Source organism: Engystomops pustulosus, chromosome 6 (genome assembly GCF_040894005.1).
Source record: "Engystomops pustulosus chromosome 6, aEngPut4.maternal, whole genome shotgun sequence".
Taxonomy (NCBI): domain Eukaryota; kingdom Metazoa; phylum Chordata; class Amphibia; order Anura; family Leptodactylidae; genus Engystomops; species Engystomops pustulosus.
Genome location: NC_092416.1, coordinates 138,482,618 through 138,498,471, shown reverse-complemented (window position 1 = coordinate 138,498,471; position 15,854 = coordinate 138,482,618). Strand labels below are relative to the sequence as shown.

General features: G+C 41.0%; 1 protein-coding gene across 1 annotated transcript; it reads right to left on the bottom strand.

Moving 5' to 3' along the window:
• Nucleotides 1-755: 755 nt before the first annotated feature.
• On the bottom strand, nucleotides 756-11,667 carry ASB16 (ankyrin repeat and SOCS box containing 16). Its single transcript, XM_072111315.1, has 5 exons — nucleotides 11,270-11,667; nucleotides 6,076-6,343; nucleotides 4,640-5,132; nucleotides 3,931-4,044; nucleotides 756-2,277 (listed from the first exon to the last, which is right to left on the bottom strand). Exons 1-5 carry the CDS (start codon nucleotides 11,577-11,579, stop codon nucleotides 2,092-2,094), a joined length of 1,371 nt encoding a protein of 456 aa, XP_071967416.1. The 5' UTR covers nucleotides 11,580-11,667; the 3' UTR covers nucleotides 756-2,091.
• Nucleotides 11,668-15,854: the final 4,187 nt, after the last annotated feature.

Genomic DNA, 15,854 nt, shown 5'->3' with positions numbered 1-15,854 from the left:
AAATCTCCCTGATTGACTTCAGTCAAACTCAGTTACGGTGTCGCATACAATCCATGGACAGATGTGTTGTATCTTAACCTGAACAACCCCTTTAAGGATTTTGATCCAACCTACCTGGACAGCTCAGGAATTTAGGAGAGACCGGTATTTTTATGCTGTTTTTAAGCCAGAACCTGGAGTGAATTGGGAGTAATAGTACGGTAAGTTATCGGGGTCTTGTCCTATGTATGTCAGACCTTGTTTTCACTTAAAAAAAACTATCGGCAGAGGCAGTGTGTGTTCTTATCCTCATAGTAAGAATCGGGGTTTATCAAATCATCCATATCAAGTTATAAGCCCTCTTTTCTTGTGACAGCGCCACTTTTGTCGACAGGTGGTGTTTGGTGTTGCATCTTGTTGTGCTAAGCTGCATTACCAGACATTGTGTATGGATAACCGTGGAACTGCATCTCTTCTTCCTCTATGTCCATCTGGATCGTTTTGTTTTATAGCTTTTCTATGTTAAATTAAAAAATAGTTTGTTTTAATATTAAATGAAAACTTTTATAAAGTTTGTTTTAAGCAATAAATGGAGTGAGAGTGTTAATTCTTCATTGTGCTATTGTTTTAAGGGCTTCTATATTCCTTCACATTTTAACATCATGATTGGAATGAGATTATGGGAAGTGGTGATGAGCGGGCATGTGCAGACTGGCAGAGTAGTACCACCCTGACTATATAGTCCAATAGTCATACATAGAAGACAGGCAGTGATATGACAGTTCTTACATTTCTCCTTAATGTTTATTGTAACATTCTTACAAAAAGTTTCTCTAGGTTAACACTCTTTTTATAGTTACAAAATACACTAATGACCATTCAGTAAATTATCTTGTTTTTACTATTTGGCCCTGACATATTTTTGGGGGACTCCAGTCATTACTATCAGATATGTTCTACAGAGATTATGCTGTAAGTACCTGATTTATAATTACCAAACATGTGGCAAGAATTGGATCCCCCTCAAGCAAAATAGTTGACTTTTACCCATCATTCTGCAACAAAAAATGTGCCTACATTTAGTAAGCATGCCAAAACTATATCTAAACCTATCAAAAATATCTTTTAGGCTACATTCACACCAACGTAGCAGAACATGTGCTTGCCCGGCCATAACCCGCTGTGTGTTGGCGCTCTGGAGAGTAGGTGGGATGAACGCTGCTCACCCCTCCCCTCTTCATAGGAAATAGCTCGTAGACACGGGAAAAGATAAAACATGCTCTATCTTTTCCATGTGTACGGTGCAGTGCCCCAGAGATCCTCGCCGAATTATGAGTGTAGTAAAGCATGGGGGGACAGTTTCTAAACATCTAATTAAAAATTGGCTTTCAGCCATCATAACTAACCCCCATACAGTAGATTAAAAAAAACGGAAAAAAACTCGATGGCAATTTCCATATATTCAATGGGGCAGATTTATAAGGGCCTGAAATAGGTGCAATTCCTGACACATATATCCTACTTACGCCACCTCAATGCCAAGTGAAATGAATGGGGGTGGCACCGGGCGGCTGAGAGGGCCGGTGCAGGGAGTTCCTGTCTAGCTATAGCCTGCGCTTGTTCAGGCACACGCTATACCACATAACTGTTCGGCCAAAAATGTTGGCCATGGTGATTTATCAAGAGGTAACATCATACAATGGTGCACATAGTGCCACTGTATGATAAATCACCCCCGAAGTATTGCTTTTACCCTATCACTAGAAAATAGCATCGCAATCTAGGTCTAGTACCTTTTGCAGCATCTTAGCTTCTTTTAATCCATCTAATTCTCATTGATCAGGTTGAGGCAGTGTAAAGAACAGCAACATTTAATCACTGAAATAGAAATTAATCAAGTAAAATTACTGCATAAAGTCAAGAAGGCGGGGAGCTGAAGTTAAAGGGCATCTACCACCAGGATGAAAAACGGTATGCAAATGAGCCGGAGGGGCTCCAGGCTCCATAGGTGTTAATGAAGCCTGGAGGCCCTCAGCCTCATTTGTACAGAGTCTTTCATCCTGGTGGCAATGTCCTTTAAGCCCCTACTCCAATGTACCTAAGTGACAAGATTCAGTGGATGAGGCCCTCTGGAAACAGCATGAGGTATGCAGTGAGCGCAGCTGGCAGTCTCAGTTCTGGAATTGCTCGGTGACACTGGTCTTTATATTGACTCCTCACAGCGCAGCGGGCAAGATGCTGCAGACGACGAGGCTGATTTGTCACTTGCAGGACTGACTGATAAAACGTTAGGTGTTCCTGTAACGGGAACAAAAAATTTTAATTCTTACTTTCGAGCCATAACAAGAATACCAAGTGTTGTCGTAGTTCTTTCATCCAAAAACTGAAAAACTAGTTTCAGCAGATTTTTTTAGGCTCCCTAAAGTAGGTTTATGTTAACTGACAGGAAGCAGTATGGTCTGATTGGACGCTCAGTAGACACATCATTGGCTTAAATAGCAGTATGGTCGTTTCAATAAATATCCTGCTGCTCTGACCTAGCTCTTAGAATGTATAACAATGTGAAGACCATGGGCCACATTTACTAAAGCCCCAGTGCCAGTTTTCTGGCATATTTTGCACATCTTTCTCATGCAAACTGCTTGCACATGTATTTAAGAAGCGTCAGCACCTCATATGTGTCGCACCCGACTCACTCGTGTTGCGGCTATACTATACCCAACGCTACAAAAATTTCTGCACTGAAATGGGCACAGTTGGACCGTGCGACACATTCATCATGCAGATTACGACATAAATGTGTCACACACCCCATGTTAAAGGTGCACCAAAAAAGTTGGTGCTCTCTGTCAGAGCAGTGCAGGGAGCGCCAGATTCTTGAACAATGGGCTCCACAAATCCTGGAGCTGGCGCCATGTGCACACTACACAGGCAAACAGGTTTTTTTATATTAAAATGTGATTGAAGAAATGTATAAATAGTAGATAAAATAAATGTGAATGCTGAGATAAGAATGACTTTTAAAGAAAGGATTAAAAATAATAAGAGGAGCAGCATCTCCGTAAGATGTTCTCACCCATTAGGATCCACACATGCTTATAATACTGCATCAGAAAACCTCAATGTGGGAACACAGCCTAAGGCCTCTTTGCACCCGTATCACAGACCCCATACACATGTGAGCACCATGAACGATCCCAGTGGCCTCCAATGTAGAGGGAAGGGATGAGGAGCGCGCACCACTCCTCTCTTCTGCATGCGGCAGTGTGCAAGGAGCCTAACCGTGATGGTTATGTATTTGGTTTCTCACTTTATTTATTAGAGCTGAATCCCAAATAAAATGTAGAAAACAATAAGTAATTCTTGTGTATATCACACGGTTACTGATGGGGGTATAAAATGGCCTAGGCCACTTTATACCCCAGGCTATAATCTGGCCTACGCCACTTTAGCCCCATGTATATTCTGGGCTGGGGTATAATTTGGCATGATACACCAGTATTGAAGGCCTCATGCACTCGTCTTCCTATAGAGAATGGCGGAATAAGGAGCCTTCACTCCTATACCCTTCTCCACCCACCCATTTGCTACACCCTTGATCGGGTACGGGCAAGCACACGGTTGTGTGCATGAGGCCTTACAATTGTACAGTTTTCCTTATTAAACATAACCTGAAGGTATCTTGACCTTATGTTTTTTGTTTCCGCTACGCTCTACTAATACAGAGACAGAAATCCTTGATGCAGGTGTGAACTGAGCCTAATATTGTATTCAGTTCCCATGATTTATTTACACATTAAGTTTCATTTATCTCCTTTAGTGCATTAGTTAGAGTGTAGGAAGTAGTAGCTACTAATTGGTGGTTGAGGCAATGGAATGTACTTTGTTTCTGCTCTCCATGCCTGATATTGGGTTGACTAGGAAAAGGTAAGTAAAACTTGCTATCTTTACCTCCCATATTTCAGTGGGCACAACTTCTACCCAGGAATCCCCAGGTGGAATTCGGTCATAGGAGTTAAGAAGGATCTCGAAGGCCAGAGGTGAAGCAGCACAGCATCTCCACGTCTGTGGGCACATTATAGATATAAGACACATCAATAGAGAAAATGGCCTTTTATTCATTCTATTTATCGTTCCATATGGCTCCCTGGGAACTTTATCTATCATACTGCTGTTAAAGAATATAAATAGAGATAGCACAAAATGGCTGAACTCCTGCACTGGCACTCTACCACAAGTATGAGTGTCAGGGATGGATATTGAGCCACCATCACTCTCAGACCAGGGTGTCAGGCGATTTTTCTATTGGTGCTACAATAGTATACCCTGTATATGATGTGATGGCTATGGGCAAAGGGGCCCAGATTTGGTTGGTTCATTTATATTTACAGGAACTGTGTTGGGTGAAGGAATAGCACAAGGGTTATGTCTAGGAGGGTATGAAGACATGCCCTTTGTGTTTGGATTGCAAAATCTGCCACCAGAGGCTGTAACACAGTATCATAGCCATTGTGATTACGTGGCCCCCATGTGTGACTGCTTTTGACCTGATGCCCCAATAAGCAAAACCCTGAATACTGTCATTATTCATAGTAATATATGTAAATCATTTCATTATAGGATGTATAAGATGTATGAATGTATACAAGCCTGTGCTTACCTTGATATTAGGGGGCGTAGCACCATGATTAAGTAGCGTCTGTACCAACTGATGGGGCTTGCACTCAGGATAATCTGAACACACCTGCAAAGCACAGTCCAGAGGTGTATAACCAGCACTGTTTGTCACATTAACTGATGCCCCATGGTCAAGAAGCATCTGCGCCAGCCTCAGATGGCAATTGGAACTGGCATTGTGGAGAGGTCCATGGCCCTTCTTCCCTGGCATCCCAGCATCACCCCCAGCTTTCAGAAGCATCTCTGCCACCCTCAAGTAACGTTCAAAGTGCTGAGGGGATTCACAAGCTGAACACGCTGCATTGAGGGGTGTCTCACCCTCACGATTACGGGCACAAGGGTCAGCACAAAGGCTCAGATACAGCGCCACGTGTTCTTCCAAACCTCTTACAGAAGCCACATGTAGTGGAGTGGCCCGGGTATAATGGCAGGGAAGGCTCACAATAGCGCCATACTCCAGAAGCAATTTGGCACAACTGAAATAAAACAAGTAACAGTTATATATGTATTGCACAGTTCAAATCACTAAAATACTTTTCATGTAAGTGACATATCATATCAAGATAACCTGAAGATACGTTCTAACCCTAGAATTCTTTATTCGCTGCAATCCGTACTGAATCTGTGTAGGTTTTCCAAGACAGACTATTAGCTCACTGAAGTATCAGATTAACATGCCCTTAGGGTGATGCCACACATTGCGTTTTTGGACCGTTTTAAAACGGTCTAAAAAAGCATGCTTTAAAACGGTCCAAAAATGAGATGGGGAGGGGAGGACACAGAGGTGTAGCTGATGAAGTGAAGATCATACACCCAGACATGAAGGAGACAATTTAAAGGACACCTGTCATCAGGTCTCTGTCACTATTTCTGTCACCTCTACCTGTTGGAGCAGCTCACAAGGATCCCATCCCAGCCTTTATCTAGTTATTTCATACATTAATCATTGTAAAATCATTGTTTCTTTATTATGTAAATAAGGCTGGTCACATGGTCAGAGGCAGTGATGTCAGCCCTGTTACCCCTCCCCTCTCCTCCCCCTGCTCATGTCTGTGTGTAATGTATAGTAAAGCATTGTAAGTGTCTGTGCTTTATCTTCTGACATGCTGTATCCTCCCATACACATGTGTGAGACACAGACATCATATACACTGGTACCGGACATGTTTTGCTATAACATGACTGCTTGGAGCTGTTGTATCTCTCCTATACACACACGCAGGCTGCAGGGGGCGCCAGCACCAGGAAGCACATGGAGGAGCCATTACACCATTATACCCCACACCAATGTATGGTCTGCATTGACATTATTTACTATACAAGCTACTAGTAATAATATCCAAGCCAAATTATGCTCCATCATCAAGATATGCTTGACATCAACCATGTACCCAGTAGCAATTGTTATTAGGTACCTACTCTAGTGTTTCCTTGGTGGTACAGAGGTGGAGGGGTGCCAGTCCATCTTCACTCTGGAGATTGGGGTTTGCTCCACGACTCAGTAACAGTCGAGTACATTCCACATGGCGACCCTCGCAAGAGTCATGAAGGGCACCACGTCCTCCTGCTATAGTATTGGGGTTTGCTCCACGGCATATCAAATGTCGCACACACTCTGAATACCCCCGACCAGCAGTGATACGCAGTGGACTAGTGTGTGACTTTTTAGGTGTCAATGAAAAAAGACCTGGGAAGAGAGCACATATCAACGCTGAAAGAAGTTAAATAATTGGTAGTAATTATTTGGATTTGGAGTAATAGCCCCCCTTCACCCTTAAAAAATATACATATTTGTATACTCACACATGTGAGATACAATCAAACACATTTATACACTTATATATACAAACATTATACACTTATATACATACAGCATCAACACACATATAGTATATACCCAATATATATATATATACATACAGAATATACACACAAATAGTACCATACATACCCGTGAAGCATATACAAAGACATATAACATGTGATAATATTACCACCCTACAGTTTGTTTGTTTTATTTTTCTTTTGTGTTGTTTCATTCTGTCCTGTTAGGAGTCATTAGGCTCCATTTGGCCAGAGCATGGCTGAACATTGCTTTTTACAACCAGCCAGGAAGAGGAGCCTGGCAGTGTGTCTCTAACACCCCAGGGAGTCTCTGTTTGATCAGAGGAACATGGTCTTCATAAGTGGTGGAATTGTCACCTTAGGCCAGTGTGCGGAGGAGGGGGGATGAAAGAAGCAGCAGACTGTGTTTTTTTCCCTCTAAAACTTAGACAATGGGGAATATCATAGCTGTCCATAACTGGGGCATAATTCAAAATTATGGGTCCCCAGTTACACAGGACAGTTATAGGGTCTAGATATGGTACTGGAGCTAGAATTGGAAGCTAATAGCAAAACACCCCTGATATTAGGCTAAGACACCCTCAGTTTGGTATGGCGTTAATGGGAAAAACGTACCCGGTTGGTTGGAAGCAATGGCACCATGGCAGCAGTGCCATCTTCCAATCAAGAGTTGTGGGGTTTTAATAAAACCACAGACCCAGAAAGTACCTCACTGATGTGTGTGTGTGTGTGTGTGTGGGGGGGGGGGGTAGAAAAAACTTCCCCTTACAGTGACATCACAGCCAGGGGTGGGGGTAAAAAATCCACTGGGTTTAAATTGGTAAAGCAGCCACATGGCTTTGGTTCAGTTCTGAGGACTCTATCACACTAGAAGACTGGATCGCTGTCTATGTCCCGTCCTCGGGCCAAAGAATTTCTTCCTATTTCAATAGCAAGAGTTTTTTGTTTCCTTTATTCTAATTGTTTGTAAGTATGGTATGTGTATTGTTTTTAACTTTTTCATTTTATCTGATAATTTTATTCTTTGAGTGTGCAGTATTTTTTTTTAATATAAATTAAAGTGTTCCTTTAATAAGGCTCTGCTTGTAGCCTTAAAGAATCTGAGTCTCTGAAGGGAATCACGTTACCAGAGGTCATTGTTAGCATAGTCCATGTAGTAAGCGATTGCATGTTCTGTGTGAATTTATAATTGTAATATCGTGTAAGTAGTGAGTGCATGTGCTGAGTTATCATCAGGGTGCATTGTCTGTGTGGTTGAGGGGGCCTACGGCCTTCTTTGCGTAAGTAACTCGTGAGTGGTGGCAGTGGATTGACGGAGTGCTGAGATTGCGTGGAGTAAATTTAGCGTTAGGATGCCATTTTGTGGAAGTGGGCGGAGCTTAAGGGCTAAATTCTGGGACTCCATAGAGTAGGTATCCCCGTGTGTGAACTCGGGTTCATGACATAACATATACACACATTCATCCAGCATGTGCGCACCCAATACACCAGATGCTAGGGCCCCCTTTTACGGCAGGCCCCATAACAGCTGCTTTGGCAGCTACCCCTGTAGTTATGCCCCTGAGTAATAGCTAATAGGTTATATGGTTGTATTATGGCCCCAATACATTTCTGCATTTCTAAATGTATAGTACTATAATACTGGAAAGTGCCTGAGGATATGTGGGCTTTGAAGACCCATTGTGAAGAATTCAGCCGCGGGTTTGGGTAGTGGGAGCAGCTGCACTCTTTCAGTTGTGCTTTCGTAACAGGTCATACAGATGTCCTAATGGAAGAGGAATGTCTTCAATTGGCAGGCTTCCCTTAAAAGATCCTGGAGAACCTCATTGCCTAATACTCTAATGGTTTCTCCCTATGTTTGATTCCTGGAGTCATATATTTAGCTGTAGAGGTAAAAAGAGCGTGACTGAAGGTTTTGCACAATGTAATCATTAACTTTATCATAGGCATCATTGATCTTTGTGAAGGAACATGGCTTTACATTGGATCTGTATTTTTCCATATGGCTGACAAGGCATGAGAGATATTGTTTTGTAACAGCTAGAGAGCCACAGATTGATGTTCCCAATCTCCATATAATTCCTCCAAAAAGCACCATACTGCAAGATATTAAATGGTGTCCACCATATTTATATAGCGCCATCGTATTCCATAGCGCTTTACAAATCATAGGGGACATATACGAATAAAGTACTACATAAGGCTACATCCACACTGTGCCTGCCATACTGTAGTACATGTCAGGGCCCCTCTCCATAGCGATATATGGCGCACAGCGCCATATTCTGCGGAAAATAGGACACGTCCCATCTTTCTCCCGGCTATGGAACGGTACGGTGCCGCACGTGTCCTGCACATTACCGCTGTCACGCGGCGCCGTGCGCGCATTGTCGGCTATGGGGGACGTATATACACCGACCGTATATACGTCCCCCATACATGTGTGTGAATGTAGCCTAACAGAGTACAAACAGTCATATTGAACAATAGGAGTGAGAGCTTACTGTCTATGAGGAAAAGGGGATGACACAAGAGGCATAAGAGCTTGTATTATGGTTAAGAAACAGAATAAAATAATTTAATAAATAAAAATGCTGCTGCTTGAATCAGACAACAATCGAGGAGGACACAGGTTGGGTTAGTAAAGAGAGAGTTGACATTTCATGCAGTTAGTGAGTGTGATAGGCTTGCCTAAAGGGATAGTTTTTAAGAGCACGTTTGAGTCCCTAGCGCTCCGCGTCTGATATATCGGACTTCGAGCGCAGTGAGAGGGTGACGAATATAAGGGGCGGGTGGTCTCAGTCATGACAGATTGTGACTGATCTATGTTTACCATTCTGTATCGGGTGGTGTTGGAGAGATACGTGTGATCTGTTCTGTAGATACTGTTGCACAATCACTATTACAACCCCATTGTCAGTTTTTCCATGCGTTATTTCCACCACCGTCACTTTTTCCCTGCGTTATACCCCCATTGTCAGTTCCCCCCACAACCACACTTGTAAGTGTGTTGTGATAGTAGAGGTAGGGGTAGTGCACGCCGTTTGTGGAGGAGGTTGTAGTGCACGCCGTGTGTAGAGGAGGTAGTAGTGCACGCAGTGTGTAGAGGAGGTTTAAGTGCACGCTGTGTGTAGAGGAGGTAGTAGTGCACACAGTGTGCGGAGGAGGTAGTAGTGCACACAGTGTGCGGAGGAGGTAGTAGTGCACACAGTGTGCGGAGGAGGTAGTAGTGCACACAGTGTGCGGAGGAGGTAGTAGTGCACACAGTGTGCGGAGGAGGTAGTAGTGCACACAGTGTGCGGAGGAGGTAGTAGTGCACACAGTGTGCGGAGGAGGTAGTAGTGCACACAGTGTGCGGAGGAGGCCGTAGTGCACTCCGTGTGTGGAGGATGTAATAGCATACTCTGTGTGTGGAGGATGTAATAGCGTACTCCGTGTGTGGAGGATGTAGTTGTGCACACCGTGTGCGGAGGATGTAGTAGTGCACGCATATTTGGAGGAGGTAGTGGTGCACGCAATTTGAGAACTTGCTACTAAAACTACAAACCTTCTAAAATTCGTAAAAAATAAGCAAACGTAAAAGAAAATTATGGAAGTAGAAAGAAGACAAATGACACAAATTTTCAACAAAAAAAATTTGTGGTTTGACTTTTTGTCCAAAAAAAAAGAACATTTGAAAGTTCGAAAATTGTAATTTTTTTCACATTTTTTCCTAAAAAGTTGAATTTTTACCCCCCCAAAAAACCAACCAATCAGCAAAACTATACTACTAATATAAACTACAATGTGTTACGAGAAACCAATCTCAAAATCAGTAAGATCAGTTAAAGTGCTAAAAAGTTATTACGACACGAAGAGTCAGATTTAAAAAAAAAAAAAAAAAGTGGGCTGAGTGCAAACTATCTGCGTCCTTAAGGGGTTAAAACTTTGGAGGTTGGGTATTAGACTGATAGCCGGGGCAAGGGCATTCCTGAGAATTGGTGCAGCTCCACATGAATGATGAAGGGGACAGTCTGCCCCTGAAACACGTTATCCATGTTACTAAACATCCTAATAAATTATTCTAATCCACCTTTGCTAAAACGCGTCTATTTAAGGCAGCGCGTTGTCATACCTGGCTTTTTTCTTCTCCTGCTTCCCACAAGACCTTATTAGACTTACCGGTATATGCAACCAAATCACACTTGGTATTAACGTTCACCTTGAATGTTCACTTTTTTTACCCAAAACTACACTTGGCATAGTTTTGGCCACCGGAACATCCACCTACCAGTAGGGCTGTGCTTCTGTCATACACTGGAACATGAGCACCGGCATATGATAAACCTTCCACAATAGGTTTTGCCAGACTTGCATATTTTTTTAAACGTGAAAAAGTGCCCTACACAAGTCTATGGAGATGCATCAAAACGCATTGCACTCTGAGACACAAGCACGTGCAATGCGATTTTCACTGATCAATTGCCACAGAAAATATAGACCAGTTATCTGACTTTTTTCCACGCATATTATTATATGCTGGTTTTCTGCATTTGAAAAACACTGAATTTGATCAAAAACACAAGTTAAAAACTGACACACTGACCAAACTCTGACTGATGGAAAATGTCAGTTTTTAACTGACCAAACCCTGATAGCACTCCGATCCAACTCCCATGTGAAAGGGGACATATTTTGGGCAGCCTTTGATCAGCCTCCACAGAAAGCACCCATTATAGCTCTTTATTTACTATACTTTTTAGAACAGAACCCCCAAAGACTCTCTCACCCATTTCTGGGGACCATTGGAGCTCCTCAGTGACAGTCTCCACCAACACATCTGCTGACCCATCTTCCTTGAATATCCCCTTAATCCTGTCCACATCTCCCGTATATAGGGCATTGTGAATGGCAGTATCACGGCAGTATTGGCGTCTTCGGTTGGTAGGTTGGCATGATGGCCGGCATTCAGGCAGGAATCTGCGGTTGAGACATTGACTTCTCACTGCCCTTCTCCGTTCCTCATCCTCCAGCTGTTCTCGCTGCCGCTGTAGGGATTTTAGGGTGGCAGCTGAGAAGGGAAAGGTCTCTTTGGCCATTTTAAATGGGTTTTATCATTCTCTTGCAGTTCAGGCACCCAGAGCCTCATTGCAGAGAGTCAGTGAGAGAGAGAGAGGAGCCCTGTCCTATTTATAACACTGAGAATTCAGCTTCTCCACATGGTAAACATATTTTTGCAGTGTCACCTTCCTAAATATCATTATGGGGTCGCTTGTCCCTATCAGGTCCCTGTTTCACTACATTTTCCCTACGGAGCATGTGCAGATGCATTTAACATCAAATATATAATAAAAATGTCACTAAATTGCTGTCTTCTACTCAAAAAACCTCATCCTGTCCCAGCTCCAGAGACTAAACCACCTTGGATTCAGATTACTTAAATTCACTCACATGTCTTATTCACATGACAGTGTACAATCTGCAAATAGCATATTATAGAGCAGGATGAGCTGAGCAGACTGTACATAGTGTCCTATCTGCAGACAGCATGTTATAGGGCAGGGGGAGCTGAAAAGATTGTAATAGTGTCCCTTTGCAGGCTAAAGTAAAGGGCCGTCTGGCTCTTCTTAGTGAGCTGGATCATTTGGGTCCTGAATGGCTCCCTACTTAACCATGTTAGCTGCTCCTTTTAAGGCAGGCCTGCAATGAAGTTGAAATGTGTTTTGGGGGAAAAAGTTCATTTTCGAGGCAAATATTAACTTTGTAATTAATTGCTGTTAAGCTGATCACTCTTTATAACATTCTGGAGTATATGCAAATTGCCATTATCAAACCTGATGCAGTAGACTTTGTAAAAATTAACATTTGTAGTATTCTCAAAATTTTTGGCCATGACTGTACACAACTCTTGCAACCACTATTTGACTTATCCCATGTGAAAATGGGATGAGAAGCGTCATATTTGCCTGAGAAAGATATATAGGTAAACATGTGAGTTTTCCCATTAACCCCTTCCCAACATTTGACGTAATAGTACTGCATCACGGGAGGTGCGTTCCCGCAAAATGCAGAACTATTACGTCAAACTTCTGGACCCGGCTCCTGAACGAAGCCGGGGCAAGAAGCGATCAGTGGATCGCTTGTTCAAGCTAACCTGTAAAAGTAAATTAACCCCTTATCACCGACACTAGTTTTCAGCTCAATGACTAGACTCGATCTTTCAAATCTGACATGTCTCACGATAATTGGTTACAACTTCAGAATGCTTTAAGATAAATTTGAGAATGTTTTCTCGTGATACATTGTACTTCATGTTAGTTATAAAATTTAAGTGCTAAGTTTTGCGTTTAGTTCTGAAAAAAAGTGAAAATTTGGCAGAAGTTTGTAAAAATTCTTCTTTTTCCAAGTTTGAAATGTTCTGCTTTCCAGACAGGAAGTAAAACTACCCAAAAAGCTTGATAATTAACATTTACGGAATATCTGCTTTATGTTGAGATGATATTTTATGCGTCCTTTCATTTTTCTAGGATGTTATGAGGCGCAGAACTTTAGGTGCGATTTTTCTCATTTTCATGAAAATTGCCAAAACTCACATTTTGAGGGGCATTTCAGCTTTCAAGTGACTTTGAGAGGCCTAAATAATAGTAAAACCCCATAAATTACCCCACTATAGAAACTTCACCCCTCAACGTATGTAAAACAACTTCTATTAAGTCCATTAACCCTTTAAGTGTTTCACATCGGTTAAAACAATATGGACCTGCGATTTAGAAACTATGGATTTTTTTTGGAAAATACATTCATTTAGGCCAAACTGACAGTTTCAGAATAAATTAAATGATGAAACGCACTGCAACGTTTGATGCCCAATTCCTCCGGAGTGTACTGATACCCCATATGTGGTGGTGACTGCTGTATGGGCGCACGGCCGAGCATAGAATGAATGGAGGCGCCATTCACAGCAGATTTGTATTGTCACATTGTACAACCTATAAATTTTTATTTTTTTTGGTAATGCAAACATATGATAGCTTATTTTTTACGGGATGAGATACAATGTATAGATAATTCATTTTGGGGGTGTATAGCTTATTCATGAGATTTTATTAACTATTTCAAGAGGGACACAAACAAAATCATCAATTTTTAATTTGGATTTTTAGCATTTCCCCCCCCCCCCCGCTCACCGTAACATAAAAATAATATTTATCTTTAATTTCTGGTTCACTACGATTGCGGTGATACCTCATTTATATAGTTTTTCTTATCTGTGCTCAATTTTCCTGAGCAAAACCAATATTGGAGAATATTGCATTGTTTTTACTATTGACAACTTTTTAGGGCCATAACTTCTGTATTTTTCTGTTGTCAGACCTGGTTGAGGGCTTATTTTTTGTGAAAAGAGTTGTTCTTTTCAGTTGTGTCATATTAGGGAACTTAACTTTTTTTGATCACTTTTTAGAACATTTTTTGTGATGGTGTTTGATGAAAAATTGTATATTACGGGAAGTTTTTTGAGGTTTTTTTTACGTCATTCACCGAGCGGGTTCAATATTGATTTAGATACGGCGGTCATTAAGGGGTTAAAAAAGTTAAAACCATTAAAAACATTTATTAATAAAAAGAATTAAATAAAATAAAGTGATTATTGGGCCCGCTCGGTGACCGCCGTAAAAACAAAACATGAAAAACCTCGCCAAAAATGTACATTTTTCATAAAATCTGTTCACAAAAATGTTCTCAAAAGTGATCAAAAAAAGTTATGTGCGCTAAAATGGTACCACTGAAAACGACAACTCAACATGTAAAAAATAAGCCCTAAACCAGCTCTGCCAACCAAAAACTATTAAAGTTACGTCTTCGAAAAGATGGCGATGCAAAAACAAATGAGATTTCCTCTATATTAGTTTTTTCCCCAGTAAAATTGTAAAAATAAATGAAAAACTATATAAATGAGGTTTCACCGTAATCATAGTGATCTGAAGAATAAAGATAATATAGTATTTTTAGTTTACGGTGTACGATCCCCAAAAAATACAAAAAGAAAGTAAACCAAAATTGACAATTTTCTTTTCACCCATACATTCAAGAGTTAATAAAATCTCATCAATAACCTAATGAGCCACTAAAATTAAATATTTGTAAAGTGCATCTCATGTCGCAAAAAATAAGCCCTTATATGTCCAAATTGCCAAAAAAATAAAGATTGTATAGCCAATAAAAAGTGACAATGCATAATCTGCTCTGAATGGGTCGATGCCCTGGCGTGTGCCCATACAGCAGGTTACCACCACATATGGGGTATTGTTATACACGGGAGGGATTGAGTATCAAATTTTGTGGAGAGTTTTGGTATTTTATCCACTGAGAATTTGTCCATTTTTTGAAAAACACATTAATTTAGCCAAAAAAAAATTTACTTTCAAAATAGTATCTGATTTTGTTTCAACTCCTGTAAAACAATTAAAGGGTTAATAAACTTCATAAAAGTTGTTTTATCTACGTTGAGGGGTGTAGTTTCTATAATGGGGTAATTTATGGGGTTTTACTTTTATTTAGGCCTCTCAAAGTGACTTTAAACCTGAGCAGGTCCCTCAATAGCAGGATTTTGCGTTTTTTAATGAAAATGTGAAAAATCGCACCTAACGTTCAAAGGCTCATAACATCCTACAAAAATAAGAGTATGCATAAAAAACCATGTCCACATAAAGTAGACATTCTGTGAATTTTAGTTATTAAGTTTTTTTTTGCTGTTATGACTATATGTGGAAAAAGTAGAACATTTTGAAGTTCAAAAATCGAGAATTTTTCCAAATTTTCACCAAATATCTGATTTGCAAAACATACCACCAACATTTTTCTAAACTAACATGAAGTACAAAGTGTCACGAGAAAACAATTTTTAAAATCACTTGGATATGTTAAAGCGTTTCAAAGTTATAACCACTTATAGTGACACAGGGCAGATTTGAAAAAAATGGGCCGTGTCAGGAAGGTGAAAAGTGGCTTCGGCGTTAAGGGGAGGAATTCTATAAACGACATTTCATACCCTACCTGAGGGGTCTAGTAATTTATTGGGGTAAAACCTGGTGACAGGTTCCTTTTAACTTCGTAGGGTGCTACTACACAGGGCATTCTTGAACCGATTTTAAAGGGAGTAAAAACGCATCAGTTTTTAATCGCATCAGTTTTTGTAAGTTTACCATGCGTTTGGCTGGTTTTAATCCATTTCACAGCTGCCTACACTTCCAGGATTTAAGATAAACAGGTTCTAACCAGCCAAACACATGGTAAGCATTCAAAGACGCATTCGTTTTCAGTCCGTTAAAAAACGGTTTAAGAACTCAGCGTGTGGCAGCACCCTTAGATGATGC